Source organism: Simochromis diagramma, unplaced genomic scaffold, assembly GCF_900408965.1.
Source record: "Simochromis diagramma unplaced genomic scaffold, fSimDia1.1 OVJJ01000205.1, whole genome shotgun sequence".
NCBI lineage: Eukaryota > Metazoa > Chordata > Actinopteri > Cichliformes > Cichlidae > Simochromis > Simochromis diagramma.
Genome location: NW_024386782.1, coordinates 4321379 through 4335481, shown reverse-complemented (window position 1 = coordinate 4335481; position 14103 = coordinate 4321379). Strand labels below are relative to the sequence as shown.

At 40.9% G+C, this 14103-nt stretch overlaps 1 protein-coding gene across 1 annotated transcript; it reads right to left on the bottom strand.

Moving 5' to 3' along the window:
- Positions 1–6791: 6791 nt before the first annotated feature.
- On the bottom strand, positions 6792–13397 carry and2 (actinodin2). Its single transcript, XM_040017398.1, has 5 exons — positions 12216–13397; positions 11066–11110; positions 9186–9349; positions 7821–8690; positions 6792–7587 (listed from the first exon to the last, which is right to left on the bottom strand). Exons 1-5 carry the CDS (start codon positions 12286–12288, stop codon positions 7195–7197), a joined length of 1545 nt encoding a protein of 514 aa, XP_039873332.1. The 5' UTR covers positions 12289–13397; the 3' UTR covers positions 6792–7194.
- Positions 13398–14103: the final 706 nt, after the last annotated feature.

Below are 14103 nucleotides of genomic sequence, written 5' to 3'. Positions count from 1 at the left end.
ATTATCATCACTCACCAATCAGTACTGTCGCTCTCTATACACAGTTCACGTGATTGCAAAGTGAAAGCAAAAAACAAGCGCAAATTCAAACGCGATTTCAATATGTCACATATTGACAGTGGCTCACCGATGCCAATGACATAATTACCCAGCTACATTTCCGAAAGAATGCAAAAGCATTGACATATATTTTCCCTTCCTACAATAGCCCGACGGGCAGGGCAGAGATAGATTTTGGTAGCCCGACTGGAAAAATCGCTAGCTCCGGGACGTCGGGCTAGCGATATTGCAAGCCCTGTATCTGATTGAGGAATCACTCATCTTTGGAAAAGAGAGTTTATTACAGAGAAATGGCTCTTTCCAAAATAAAAGCTATACTATACGCTTCTTCTGGGCTATATTCTCAGCAGCATATTGTAGCGGGTCAGGGCTGTTCGGGGTTCTGTTTGTACAGTTATGTTTTGTTTATGTTGCCATAGTGACGGGTGACGCCCTCTCGCTGCAACGGTGTGTCCTTCCGGGGTCAGAGGGCACCCTGTGTGTTGTTGTTGTTGTTGCTGTGCGGTTGCCGCGCTGAGCAGTTAGCTAGCGGCAGTGTTCTTCTGCAGATGTCAATAAACGGCTGTGCTCCCTGGCTAGCTCACGGGAAGCAAGACCAAACGACACCTCCGTCTCCTCCTTGTCTGAGCTCGCCACAATATTAAACATATCAGGTCCCCATAAGGAGAATCATGTGCTAACGGCTGTCTAAATGACTCGGGTAAAGTTTGTAGCATGCATGCTTGTTGTTTTTGTCTGCTTCCACTTGTCTTTGCACTAGGATGATGTCGGCGTAAATGTGCAGTCATATTCGCTGTGTTCCCACTAGTGCTGTCAGCGTTAATCTCGTTGAAATGACGTTAACGCCATAACACGGCAAATCTCCGTTAACGAGCTACCCCTGATCGCCCCGTGCGTGGGGCTAGACGGCCAACACATTAACGAGCTAACTGCGCTAACACACTAGTTCCCACCCATGTAATTGAGCATTGCGTGGCACATCCAACATACTGTTTTACTTTAGTCCATGACGCGCTTACCTTCAGGGTCATACGTCACATGAAAACCAAAATAATTCCAAACGCCAGATCTGAATGAGGGTGGGGGAGGTTCAATTTGCCATGTTGCAAGGAGAGCTTAACTTCTGTCTCGCTAGCTTGCCCTGCGCTCTTCCTTCTGACAATGCTGTCTGTGTTGAATGCTCAGTGGATCTGCGCTCGACAGTGCAGCCTAGGCGGAGTAGTCGAACGCAGATTCACTGAGCGCTCAACACAGACAGCATCGTCAGAAGGAAAGTTGATAAAATAAATTACAAATTTTGTATTGTTCGATACATATGCGTACCGAACCGAAAGCACTGTATTGAACGGTTCAATATCGATACGAGTATCGTTGCACCCCTAATATATATATATATATATATATATATATATATAGAATATATATATAGATATATATAGGTTGAAATCTTATCTATATAATCTTGTCTATATATCTATCTGTATCTATATCTATCTATCTATCTATCTATATATATATATATATATATACATATATATATATATATACACATCAATAATAGTACATCTATATAAAATGATCTCGCGGGCCGGATATAAATGTACGCCGGACCGGATGTCTTGACTTTGACACATGTGCAGTGTTTATACCGTTATGGAAAAAAAAAAAAAAAAAAACCAAACCATCGGCCCATAAAAACGAAAAATCACCATCGGCCCGATGGCCAGTCCAGCTATGGGGTGAACAGGCCATGAATGGAGAGGATATTCCAACTTGATAATCTGATTGTGATACAATTGCATCCGTGGATCCTTGTTTTACTTTGTGGTTTCTCTGATGAGTTTCTGTGTTTTGGTCGTACCGGTAGTTCTAGTTCCCCAGCATTTCCCGGTCTGTCTTTAGGTACTTATGCTTTCTATGTAGAGCCCAACCAATATATCGGCCCTCACTATATTGAGTAGTAAATCTAAATTTTAAAAGTACAGTAGTAATGGGACAAACAGTCTTCAACCAGAGTGCACTATGCAGCTTCCCTGTTGGCAGCACATGTTTGGAAAGCCACAAACAACAACCAGCTGACCTGAGTCGTGCAGATCATAAATGAGTAATCTACAACTTGTTGTAACAGTAAATAAAGATTTTTCTCAACCCTTCTCTGTCAGACATTTTCTGGCATACTTTAGATAGAGCTGTTCACGTGTTTTTTTTGAGCAGGGGGACATTGCAGGGGCTGCAAGATTTCAACCTATTCCCAATGGTGTTTTAGTGACTGTGGTTCCAAATTCCTTTAGATCATCAACAAGCTCCTCCCTTGTGGTTTTGGGCTGATCCACCACCTTTCTCAGGATCATCCTCACGCCATGAGGCAGGATCCTGTGTGAATCCCCAGATTGAGGAAGATTAATGGTCATTTTATATTTTATCTGCTTCCAAATACCGTATTTTTCGGACCATAAGACGCACCGGATTATAAGGCGCAGTAAGCAAAATAAAACAGTCAGGTAAGTCAAATTTTACTCAACTCATTCTTCTTGCTTCCGACATTTCCGTACCATTGATTCATTAATGTTGAATCCTCTTGCAGCTGCTCTGTTCCTATGTTGTTGCAGTATATTAATGACTAACCTGTGTATTGTGGATGGATTATCTCAGAGGTTCTCCTGACTGAAGTTTGGTCCGTTTACAGCATCCTGCCCCGCAATTGCATTTGTCCCTAACCATCAGGAACCCTCACGTTAACTTTTATCGAGTGGAAAAAGTTAGCGTTCATCCTCCAGCTTCACTGTGTTTATGTTATGCTAACAAAACTGTGTCGCTAGCGATCACATAGCACATCATTATATACCAGCTAGTCCAACTTCAGTAACCCTACAAACGTCACTGCTGTTTAGTTTTCTGTCTTCATTTATGTTGGAAGAGATGGCAGAGCTGTACGTTTTAATTTTTTCAGAAATCTCTCAGTCAGAACGTGCCATATCATGTTTAGGTGGAAAGTAGCGAGCTAACTTCCTGCTAACTTCTAACCCTGACATCCTTTGGTGGCTCTTTGATGTAGCCCATGATGGTGGAGAGGTCAAAGAAACTGATTATGTTAAGTGTACTTTATACATAAAGCAAGTATCTGTAACTGATTGACTGATTGCTTGATTGTAATCACTTGTCATCTATGGGTGGATGGTTGGGGATCCAGTACTTATTTCACCCAATGATGCCAAAATCTATTTCTAACTTTAAGGTAATGTTTTTATTCTGGATTTTTGTTGCCTCCATATAAAATGAATGAACCATAAAATTTAGAGACTGTTCATTTCTTTGTAAGTGAGCAATAATTATTCCCCAAATGTAGATTTTAATCCAGCCTTTGCACGGTGGAGTACATGTGCCTCCCCAAGCCCAGTGAAGTTAAATTGTTGTAACAGCATGTGATAGGCATGTTCCTATGGTAACTGAAAGAGTCTGTGGATTAGTTGGATCTTGCACATATTGTATATTGTATATCAAAATGAAAAAGTTCTGTACAGAAATAAAGCAGTATTCATTTAAAGGACTTGCACTACAATGTAAAACCTTCGGTCCTTCACTACACTTAAGAAATTAAGACCCTTTGAACTCACAGACACAGCAGGGTAAACCACGCTGGTCTGATGCAGACCGTTTTAATTCCATCACAAGCACAAGAGCTCAGCACAAGTCCAAACTTTACAGGACAACAGCTACAATTAGCAACACGCAGCGCTTTCTTGCACACATGTTGCATGCAGGTAGTCATTACAGGACCCAGCTGTGTATTGTCTGCCTTTAAAACTGTCATCGCCAACAGCGTTTGCCTGCTCCAGGTGACTGTTGTGTGCTTCAGCTGCTGAAACGTTTGTTATTGAAAAGCAGTCCTTGTATCCGACAGCTGCAGCCCATTTCTGAAATGTGGAGTTTCTGGTTTTGAGGGAAAAACAGCACCAAACGGCAACACCAACTACTTCTTAAATAAAGATTGAGAAAAATGCCTTCATTCATCATCCAAAGTGAATGTTGGGTCTCATTTTTGTTGTGATCAGCTGGTAGACTCTCTGATTCTGTTATGTGTGGAGAGAGCTGTATGAACCCATAAAGAAATATATAAAGTGACCCCATCTATGTGCTGAAGTACACATATTACTTTTTATGGTCTACAGGAAGCTGAATATATTAACATGTACAGCTATTATTTAATAAAAATGCAGGGGGGGAAAAAAGCAGATTTTAAAACTCAACAGCCCTGTTACAACCAGACAAGCACAGGCACACCAACTCTATTTAAAATAGAACAAGATAAGCAACTGCTAACATTTGTCTTCTTCTGGGGATTAAATTGTGCTCAAAAAATTGAAAACTTTATAAAACCTGAAAACAGAAATTCAAGAAGTTGCAGGAGTCTCCAAGACCTCCTTAGTTAGGATATGCTTGATTTACAATAAATGTGGGGGTTTGTACAGTAAGAGCAAAAATGCCAGTTTGCAGCTGCATACAGGCTAGAAAGCCTGCATTGATTAATATTGCCAGAATAACCAATCCTAAAACAACTACGCTAGCAGTTTCATTTCCTGTTTCATTTCCTGTTTCTCATTACTTGATCACACTGAGATTCTTTACATGTCTAGTGATAAACTGAACAAATGACGTGACATTCAGTTTAGAAATCTTTAAAATATCTCAAATCATGTATACCATCAAGATTTCTCTGATTAGGGGTCCAGAATCAGCACGGCAAAGACTCCAGTATTGTATTTTCATAGATTTTAAAGTTTTTCCTGCTGATAGAGACCTCCCCCGAGGTCATTCATACTACACCAAAGTAATATAGTAAAAGATAAATAATTAAATGACACAACAGTTAGAGACATAGAAATGTGTTTTGATTCTTCGTACAGTTTGTCCCCACTAAAATAAACAATTAAAAATAGGACATTTTCTGTTAATTAACAAAAACTCTGTTTTATAATTACAGGACACACAATATTTGACACATTTATTTCTTATAATTTAAACCCAAAGAGTTGTGCTGACAGATTTGTTATTTACTACATCAGCTTTTCTTTAAATATGCTGTTAAAACTGTACTTTTTTCATATATTTAGATCTCTGACAGATTAATTGGAGATAAAGTATCTGAATTTCGGGAGCGGGACCATGAGTTCGGACCATGAGCTCCTTTCGCTTCTCATCTATATAAGTTCCCCCAGCTCTACAAGCTGTCCGTTCTTGTTTACGTGCCCCACCCTTCCTCCCCTTTTCAATTCATTAACTTCTTCACTTCTATTTAGTACATGGGGATCTGCCAGGCCCGGGAGCCACCACCAGTCACCTTTGAGGCCTTCCCCAAACCGCAGCTCAATTCGTGTCCAAGCCATTCACCTCTATCTACTAAAACGCTGTCAAACCTCAACTAAGGACGTGGGCCCAGCGAGTGAAATGCAGAGTTAAACTTCTTTAGACTGGCAGAAAGGAGGGTTTCACTGGTCCAGAACACAAAAGTGGGCTGTATGTGACCTGCAATCTAAAATGAATATGACATCCATGCTCTAATGCATTATTGGCATAACTGGTCCTTTAAGCTTTTAGCTCCATACTCTGGACTTCCAGCTACACAGCAGGTTGCGCTTCAGATGAATGAATTGGTCACCATGGAGCTGTAACCTAAAAAAATATATTTTGTGGGGTAAGCCTAACCTTAAAGTAGTCACTAGGTTTTAATCATTGCTAATTATATTTCTGTAAATTTATGGGATGTCACCGCAGCATGAGCTCATTCAGAGCTTGTGCAATTTGGACTTGAATGAACTGAAGAATTTCTAGCAGCAAACACCTTCACCCACCTCTGATTTAATGATACTTAACAATGTCTGTTTTAGCTGTTGTTTGGAATTGGGTTCAATCAAGTGAGCATGTCCAGGCCTAAATTGTTACCTGGCCCATCATCTTCATGCATTAGCAGAATGCTAGCATTTTAAAGGACTTACCTTTCCTGTAAGAAAAACAGGGCATTTGTGATTAACTCAGACATATTATGGATATTCTACTTGCCCAAACTAAGAAACAATGTTGGCAGTTAGCTCCATTAACTCCATCCATGACGGCTAGCTCAGGTGCAGCTAGTTTCTATACTATGGGTGTCACAGGAAGTGGAAGGGTTTGCCATGATTAGCCTCATCATTTCCTGTCTGCATTCGTGTTTGTCTGACAATAGAAGCAAAATGAAAAGAAAAACACTGCCTTTAACCTCAAAAACATTCATCAGGGGTCTTGCAGGGTTGCTTACTACCTTTCAAAATATATATTTATATTTATATTTATAATTATATTTATAATATGTATTTATGGTAATTGTATTTGGAAATAAACAGCTTATTGTTGCACATGTTGCAGCAATAAGCTGTTTCTATAATGGGCACAAACCGGTGAAAGCCTAACACTGTTTGCCAGCTGGCACAATACACCCCTGCATGTTCACTGCAACAGCTGGGGACTGATGCATGGAAATGATGTGTATAATCACGGAGTAAGCATCACAGTATTTGGAATAGATTGACTCTGTGTTTTGATTCTTCTCTTTTTCTATGTTTAGCTGCCAAGCAGATGTGTCTGTGACCGCAGTGTAAACAACAATTATCTAGAAATTACATTCAAGTGATTTTTTTTCTTTATTTAGAACTTTACAAAATCTAAACAAATGAAGCTCTGTGAGGATCAAAGTTACAGAAAACCACTGAAACTAACTTTAAATACACTCAAGTAAAAGGGAATGTACAACAGAGAGAAAATCCTGCCCACTAATTTAAATTCAAAGTAACCTAACTCTACCACACATCTATACAAACGCCTCTTTTCGACAAACATACAAACATAACACACGATGCTATACGTGGCATGGCACTCTTTTCTTGTTCCTACTTTATAAGACCAGACTAAAACTAGGAAGCCTTCACCTTGTTTGAGAGAGTGAGATGGATTATTTAAAAGCTGCATTGTTTTATGATTGATCTGAAGCTTTGTAAAGCCTTGAGGCTTCTGTCGGAGGTTGTGGTCGAGGAAAATTAGAGACTGCAGAGTGAGCTGCATTGCCCAGCAGGTGTTGGTTCTGAGACTGATTTATTTTAAAATCTATTTGTACTGGTTCATGATGCCCCTGAGGAAATCTTCGAAGCGTGGAACAGCAAGCTGTGGACCAGCAGCCTCCTTGGCCGGCTCATCTGCAGCGGAGGCTGCGGCGGCGGGCTTAGCACGACGCAGGCGGCAGTTGTAGTCGTATTCAGGATCGCAGTCTGGATCAGGCAGGATTATGCCATCCTCACTTGATTTCATGGCCTTGACACCAGAGGGTGGAGCAAACTTGTGGCAGTTGGGGTCAAATGGATGGCAGAAGAGCTTGGCTGGAGCCATGACGTCAGCCTTAGCCTCACGACTACTCTCGACTGGGATGCAGTCTCTGTCATAATGCACATAGCAGTCGTAGCCCTCCTTGGTCCTGCCACGGACACCAAGTTTGTAGCGTACCTGGTTGATTGATTGATTGATTGATTGATTGATTCATATGTTTTTGGATCAAAACAGATGCAAAGCAGACCGTGAAAGCATTATTCAACATCAATATCATTTTACTACATTATTAAACAGACCAAATGTTAAAGAAAAGATGAATTAAAGAATTATTCAGTCAGAAGGATTACACTAGATTAGATGAAATGACAGAAAAATTCAAGCCTGTTTACAGGACTTCAGATTCAGACCTGGTGCTCTGGTAGCTGTGGAGGCGGCTTGCGCAGAGCGGCAGCAGCTGCCAGTATGCAGTATGGGTCGTAGCGAGGGTCGCAGGACAGAGGAGCAGCAGGATGTGCAGGCTGATTCATGGGGGCGTACTTCACTACAGGCTTGGTCAGGCTGGCCAGCCTGGTAGCAGTCAGGGGGTTGCAGCTTGCATCAAACAGGGGGTTGCAGTGTTGCTCTTTAGCAGCCAGAGGAGCGGGAGCGTTGGTTGCACACAGAGGATCAACAGCTGGGTCACAGCTGGGTTGCATCAAGTGGTAGAAGCCAGTAGGAGATTTCTGGACCAGGGAAGCCATGCAGTAGGGATCCTTTGGGTTGCATTTGAGGGCAGCATAAGATGGAGCTGGACCTTGGGCTGGACGGTACCCATAGGCTGCTCTCAGGTGGTACTGCAGACACTCTACATCTTCAGGTTGGCAGATTCTGAGCAATTCAGCCCTCTGCTCAGCACCCAGGAAGGGCTCCAGGACAGGAGCGTAGTAGTAGAAATCAGTTTGGCTCTTCATTGGCACCGGGGTATAGATAGGCGCTGGCACTTTGGCTGGAGCTGAAGGTGGCTCAGGGGCTGCAGATTTGCTGGTAACAGGGAACATGCAGTAGGGGTCAGTATAGGGGTTGCATAGCCTGACATCAGCAGACTTGATGGGGGCAGGCATCGCCACGGCCGCCTTTGGTTTGCTAGTTAACTCGGCGATGCACTCCGGATCTTCAGACTCGGCACAGGTCTTGTAGATTTCGCTGAGGTGGTTGAGGTAGTGGTTAAAAGTCGGTCCCTCCTCTGACCTGTGCTTGTTCTGCAGGTAGGCCACATACAGACGATCCAGGTCCTCAACCTGAAGATGTTTGGAAAGGGGAAAAACAAGTTAACCTCCTCAAATCCAAAAATCAAATCAAATGATACAGAGGCCATAGAGAGTAAAAGTAAAACAAAGAGGAACTCCAAAGATAAATTTGCACAAATCCTCTGTTGAGAAAAACAGTTACTTTTTCACTTTTGTGTAAACCACAGAGCTTTCACGGGTACTACACACTGAACACATTAAGAGGTTAATAGCTTATTAAAAACTGTTCTATAAAAATATCTGGGCAAATTTAGTTCTCTGAACTGCATAAATAAGGAATCTGTTAAAACTAAAAAGGTGGCTGAACCTTTCTGTTTCCTGCATTAAACGTGGCATATTTAATTTTAAAAAGGAGAGAAAAGCTCTCCTCAAAGTGCAGAGTAGTGACGCAAATTGTTGCCTCAATTTTTAAAGGAAAAACAAGCACAGTTTCATAATCGTGACTGGGAGAATCTGAATAATTAATGTGAAACAAGCTCCACTCACTCCCTCCTGGTTGTGGCTGTCCATGAAGTATTTGTACCATCCCCAGAAGTCAGGCACGCGTTTGAACTGGGGCACAGCCACGACGGGGACGTTCCTTCTGTCACGAACCAGCTTTTTTAGGCTGGTCATTGCCTCGGCTTTCACATCATCAGACACGGCGGCCACTGAAGGGAAGGAAGAAGAGAAAACATACAGGACTGTAGTTAAACTATATATATCATTTACTGCTTGTTATGAAGAAAGGTTCCATGATCTTTTTTGATTTATTTATTTTTTTAGAAATTATTAACACACACACACACACACACACACACACATATACATAGGTATACATATATATATATCTATATATGTATAGTATGTATATATATATATATATATATATATATGTGTGTGTGTGTGTGTGTGTGTGTATAGATAGATATACAACTATATATCTATCGATGTATATAGATAGATAGATATATATATATACATATGCATAGGTTGGTGCAAAAGATCAAAACATTAGCCACAGTTTTGTTTGTTAAGTAGGCTGAATTAGAGACTTTAGGTCCAGTGGAGATGTTATAAACCAATTACAGGACAGTAGAACTCATTGACAGGAATGTTTAATGTAAAATAAAAACGCCAAATCTGTATTTGCAGAGGACACAGTGCACAAAAGTCTGATGAACTAACTGTTGACCTTCATTAAACTGCATCTATAATTGGAACGGTAAATCCTGTTGGCAGCAAAGGATGCAGTATGTTATAGTTAAGAGGCAGAGTCCATAGATGGGTGACAAAGAGAGATCACCCTGCTCCCCTCAGCTGTAGGTGAAGGAGAGCTTGAGCTGTGAATCTATTGGGCAGAGCTTTTTCACACTTTCTTTTAAATAGTCATTTCAAGAACAACACAGTGACAGTGATTGTGTTTAAAAGCTCCAAAAGTTTAAAATACACTAAACACAGTTATTATTTCTGAAACCATCGTTATAAACGTCTGTCTTTGGATTAAGGTGCTGTCCAAAGAATGCACTCAGTGTCCCGGTGCCAGACAGCACAGGAGACCCACAGAGATGCCAATGCCCCAACAGCGCACAATATATTACCGGTAGAAGGACCTTCACTAATTTTAATTATGTTCCTATAGAACGTAATTATATATACTACTATATAGGCCATCACACAACTAACAGTGAGCAGGTCCCTTTCCACTGGTACAGACCAGGTGAAGCATTTTTATCGTAATATATATAAAAGCTGTGTTAAGTTTAAAGCAAACCAAACATTTTCTACTGCTCGAACTTCACACTGAAGCTTTAATCTGGGAAAGCATGGGCTGGCTTTTACAGCCACCAGAAATGCATCCCTATAGAAGGCTGCTGCTGTGACTGGCTGCACCTCCATAAGATAGCCTAGAAGCTCTTTTATATTTATTTTAAATGTGTGAATTGCATCATATTGTTGTTAAATCAGGTTCATCGAACTTTATCTCAAAGGAGAAATTTTCATCAACAAAAAAATGGCATAATTTTAATTGGCCCAACTATTTCTATTATAAGTAGATTAATCTCCTAATCTCTTGGACTGTTAATTATCGTGTATCATAGGCTGATGTAGTTCTCATAGAGCACTTTAGCTTCTTACTTTAATCCATTATCACAATCCTGTTTCTGTTGACTAATTGTTTTAGCTCCAAACTAGATCTCCTCAGACTTTGTGTTTTACTGTGAACCAACATGTGAGTTATTTGGTGCTAATTGGCAGAATGGAAAGGAAAAGTAGCTACGTGGAGCATTTATCTCCCTATAAATAGCAGCGTTTAAGGTTTCTGCAGTTGGTTTTTAGGTTGTTGAAGTTGTTTTGCCCCACGTTGCCACATCATACGTCCTCACCTTCCTCCTGCTTGTGCTGCTCCACTGGAACGGCCCCCAGAAAATCTGTAAAACACAAGCAGCAGCCACATTAGCAGCAGCAGAGACGTTCACTGATTAGGAACAGATGTTCCGCTTTACCACAACATCAGGGAAAACGCTGACCCACTAATAAGCCCCCGGGTGAAACACGGCAGTTGCTGGAGCGCCAGGCAACATCCTGCAGATTAAATCCCCCCCTCAACACCAAGCCCCCACCCAGCCCCTAACTTGTATATCGTATAGCTTTGAACCAGCCCAGTGAAATTAATGCAGGTACTGGGGGCCTTCTTAAAGTTTACCTGTAAAACTACAAAGTCAGGCCTCACACAAACTAATTACAGATACACTGTAAAAATGTCTGGTGGGAGGGGAAGGACGTCTCCGGGTCTCTTCTGCTCCTGCTGAGGTTTACAACTACAAGAAAACAGCCAAGTCAGCTGATTATCCCTGAAACTTTCATCTATTAATGTGGAAAATCTTCCAAAGGGGAGGCAGTGATAGATGTGTTTTTTATGACTACAGAAAGGTTTTGTAGTACTAAAGGGCATCATCATGACAAGCCATTTTACTGCTAAAGAGAGAAGGGTAATGGTGTTCTTATGACTCTGTGGCAGAGATTAACGTGCCCGGGGTTGGACTATACTACCAGGTCAAAATGCTTCTAAAGTATTTTTGTTTAAACCAAAAATAAGGAGAAAAAAAATCAGTACTCAGGTCTTTAATTGAAGTAAAGACACAGAGGAAATCGGAAAATGTAATTTATTTAAACCAAAACATACTTACAGTATCAAAAGTAAAAGTATCGTTATATACGTCAATAGACTGTCGGTGTGATGAATAGTTATTGATATGCTGATGTTAAAAGAGGTCTTTTAGTTGTGTGATCTCTGTGAGCAAAGGAAGTATATTTGTCAGACGTTCAGTATGTAATAAAGTAGATGACATCAAGCTTTAGGAGTTTAAAGGGCATCTAGTTCACCTTCACTGGTCTAATTGAAAAATGTTGTATCTGAAATCTCAAAATTAAAAAAACAAAAAAACAAAAACTGATGTAAATGGTTCCTCGACTCATTAAATTCTCAGTTAAATATTTCCTAATATCATAGATGCAATTTATGAAAACTCTCACCTGGTAATAAAACAGCTGCTAACAGGAATCCTGTGCGGATCAGGGAAAGCGACGGTCGCCCAACACGTGCCATTTTCTGTTGTTTCTTTGTGCTTCCCGGGGGAAAAGGCAGTTAACAATATTCAGAGTGTTTGCAGGCTGAACTTCTGGAGGCATAGTCTATTATTTCAATACAACAAGAGTCTTATAAGAATTTTATTATTTTTGGGAGGTTTTTTTGTCTTTTTTAAGGCAATTTTTCATGTAACTGATAGATATGGAAATCCTTGAGAAGACAATGCACTTGGAACAAAGAGAGCGCTTTGATTTAACTTTCTGGTGCCAAGACAATGGAGAGGATTGAGGACATGCTGTAATAGAGCTTTTCAGAGATTAACGAGAGAAATAAGATGTCACTTCTGAATATCAGAATATCAAATAAAGCAAATGAACTCGACAATTCAAACAGCCAAAAGCTTGAGATGTTCTCTTGGATCGATGCGTGGAGAGCTGCTTAATTACATCTGTTGTTCTCAAAAAGACAGATGGCTTCTAAAAGTTGGACAACCTCACTTTTCTAACAAAGACAAGGCAGATGAGACTACAAGCGACCACTCCAGAATTATGAACTCCAGGCGTTATTATTGGCCCTTACCTGCAAAAGGTGTTGAAGTTGTGGCCTCTTGGTCCAGCAGCTGTCTTGGGAAAGGGGAGGGGGCTCTCTGCACACTGGTTATCTGAGCTGTCTAAACCTTCTACCTCTTTGCTCTCTGTACGGGCCGGACACACACGAAAACATTTTAAAGGCGCTCTCTCGATCATTAAAAACAAAAAGGCATGTGATACAGTTTGCCCGCTCCAGGATTGGCTCCTGTGCTGCCACCCATCCAACCAATAGGGGTCCTGTAATTATGAAAGGTGAGAAGTATGACAGTATAACTGCAAGGTACCATTTAGAGCTTCTTTCCTCACCGGTTTGGATTTATTTTATTTTAAAATAAAATAAATGGGAAGGTGTGAATGTGAAAGGTAGTGTAAGTGGGGCACTCACAGAGGTAAACCTTAAGAGACTTTAGAGCTTGAGGTACTCCTGGTTTTCCTGGTACTTCCCAAATATACTCTGAAACTAGTAGATAAAATCATCCTCCACTACTAAGGGAATGAGTCTCCTGTGTTTTCTTTTCAAGCTTTCTCTCCCCAGGAACAGCTTTTCCTGCAGAAAATTGACTGCAAATAAAAAATATTTCTACTCTGTTGCGTCAGTGTATTGACTAATGTGTGAGCAATATTTGCAGGATGACAGAACATGACTCATTTCACCTCAGTGACGCAATGCAACATCCAAACAGCAACAGTTGCAGCTCATTTGATAATGTTTGTGAACCTCCTGTGAGTCTGTGGTGTCAAAAGTCTGCACCCAGTCAGCTGTTTTATACTGGATGTGAAATCTGCTGCTGGAGAGAGAAAAAAACCCAGAGCCAAATTCCTTCAGCCAACTCTGAATGGAGATTTTAAATCCTACCAACCAGAGTGATGGTAAAAAGGGTGGTTTCATATGTTAAATACACATCTTTTAGATGATTAAAAATGCTTGCTTTTGTTGCACAGGCATATTTTCTGCTCTGAAACAGCACAGAGGAGATGTAAGCCATTAGGACAGGCAGGTCTCATACAGAGAGCTACTAATGAAGTAATCTGCTTCTGCTGTAGAGACAGAGCCATCAGGGCCAGCATGCCAGCAGCACTGTTTGCTACATGATCCTGACGCTTGGATCATGCCACGTAGCCGGCACAGCCTGCAGCCTGTGTCAGTGGAATATATATATACTGGATTTGGGAGCTATGGAAACGGGAAAACTGAGCTTAAAAGAGTCAAACAACATAGGAAGCTAAAAAACAAAACAACTCA

What these genes read in the sequence shown, in the direction of transcription:
- and2 (XM_040017398.1), bottom strand. Translation starts at nt 12,288, where the DNA reads ATGGCACGTGTTGGGCGACCGTCGCTTTCCCTGATCCGCACAGGATTC. An exon ending in GCAGCACAAGCAGGAGGAAG is followed by an intron (nt 9,350 to 11,065) that starts GTGAGGACGTAT and finishes CCTTCCCTTCAG; the next exon opens with TGGCCGCCGTGTCTGATGAT. An exon ending in ACAGCCACAACCAGGAGGGA is followed by an intron (nt 8,691 to 9,185) that starts GTGAGTGGAGCT and finishes AAACATCTTCAG; the next exon opens with GTTGAGGACCTGGATCGTCT.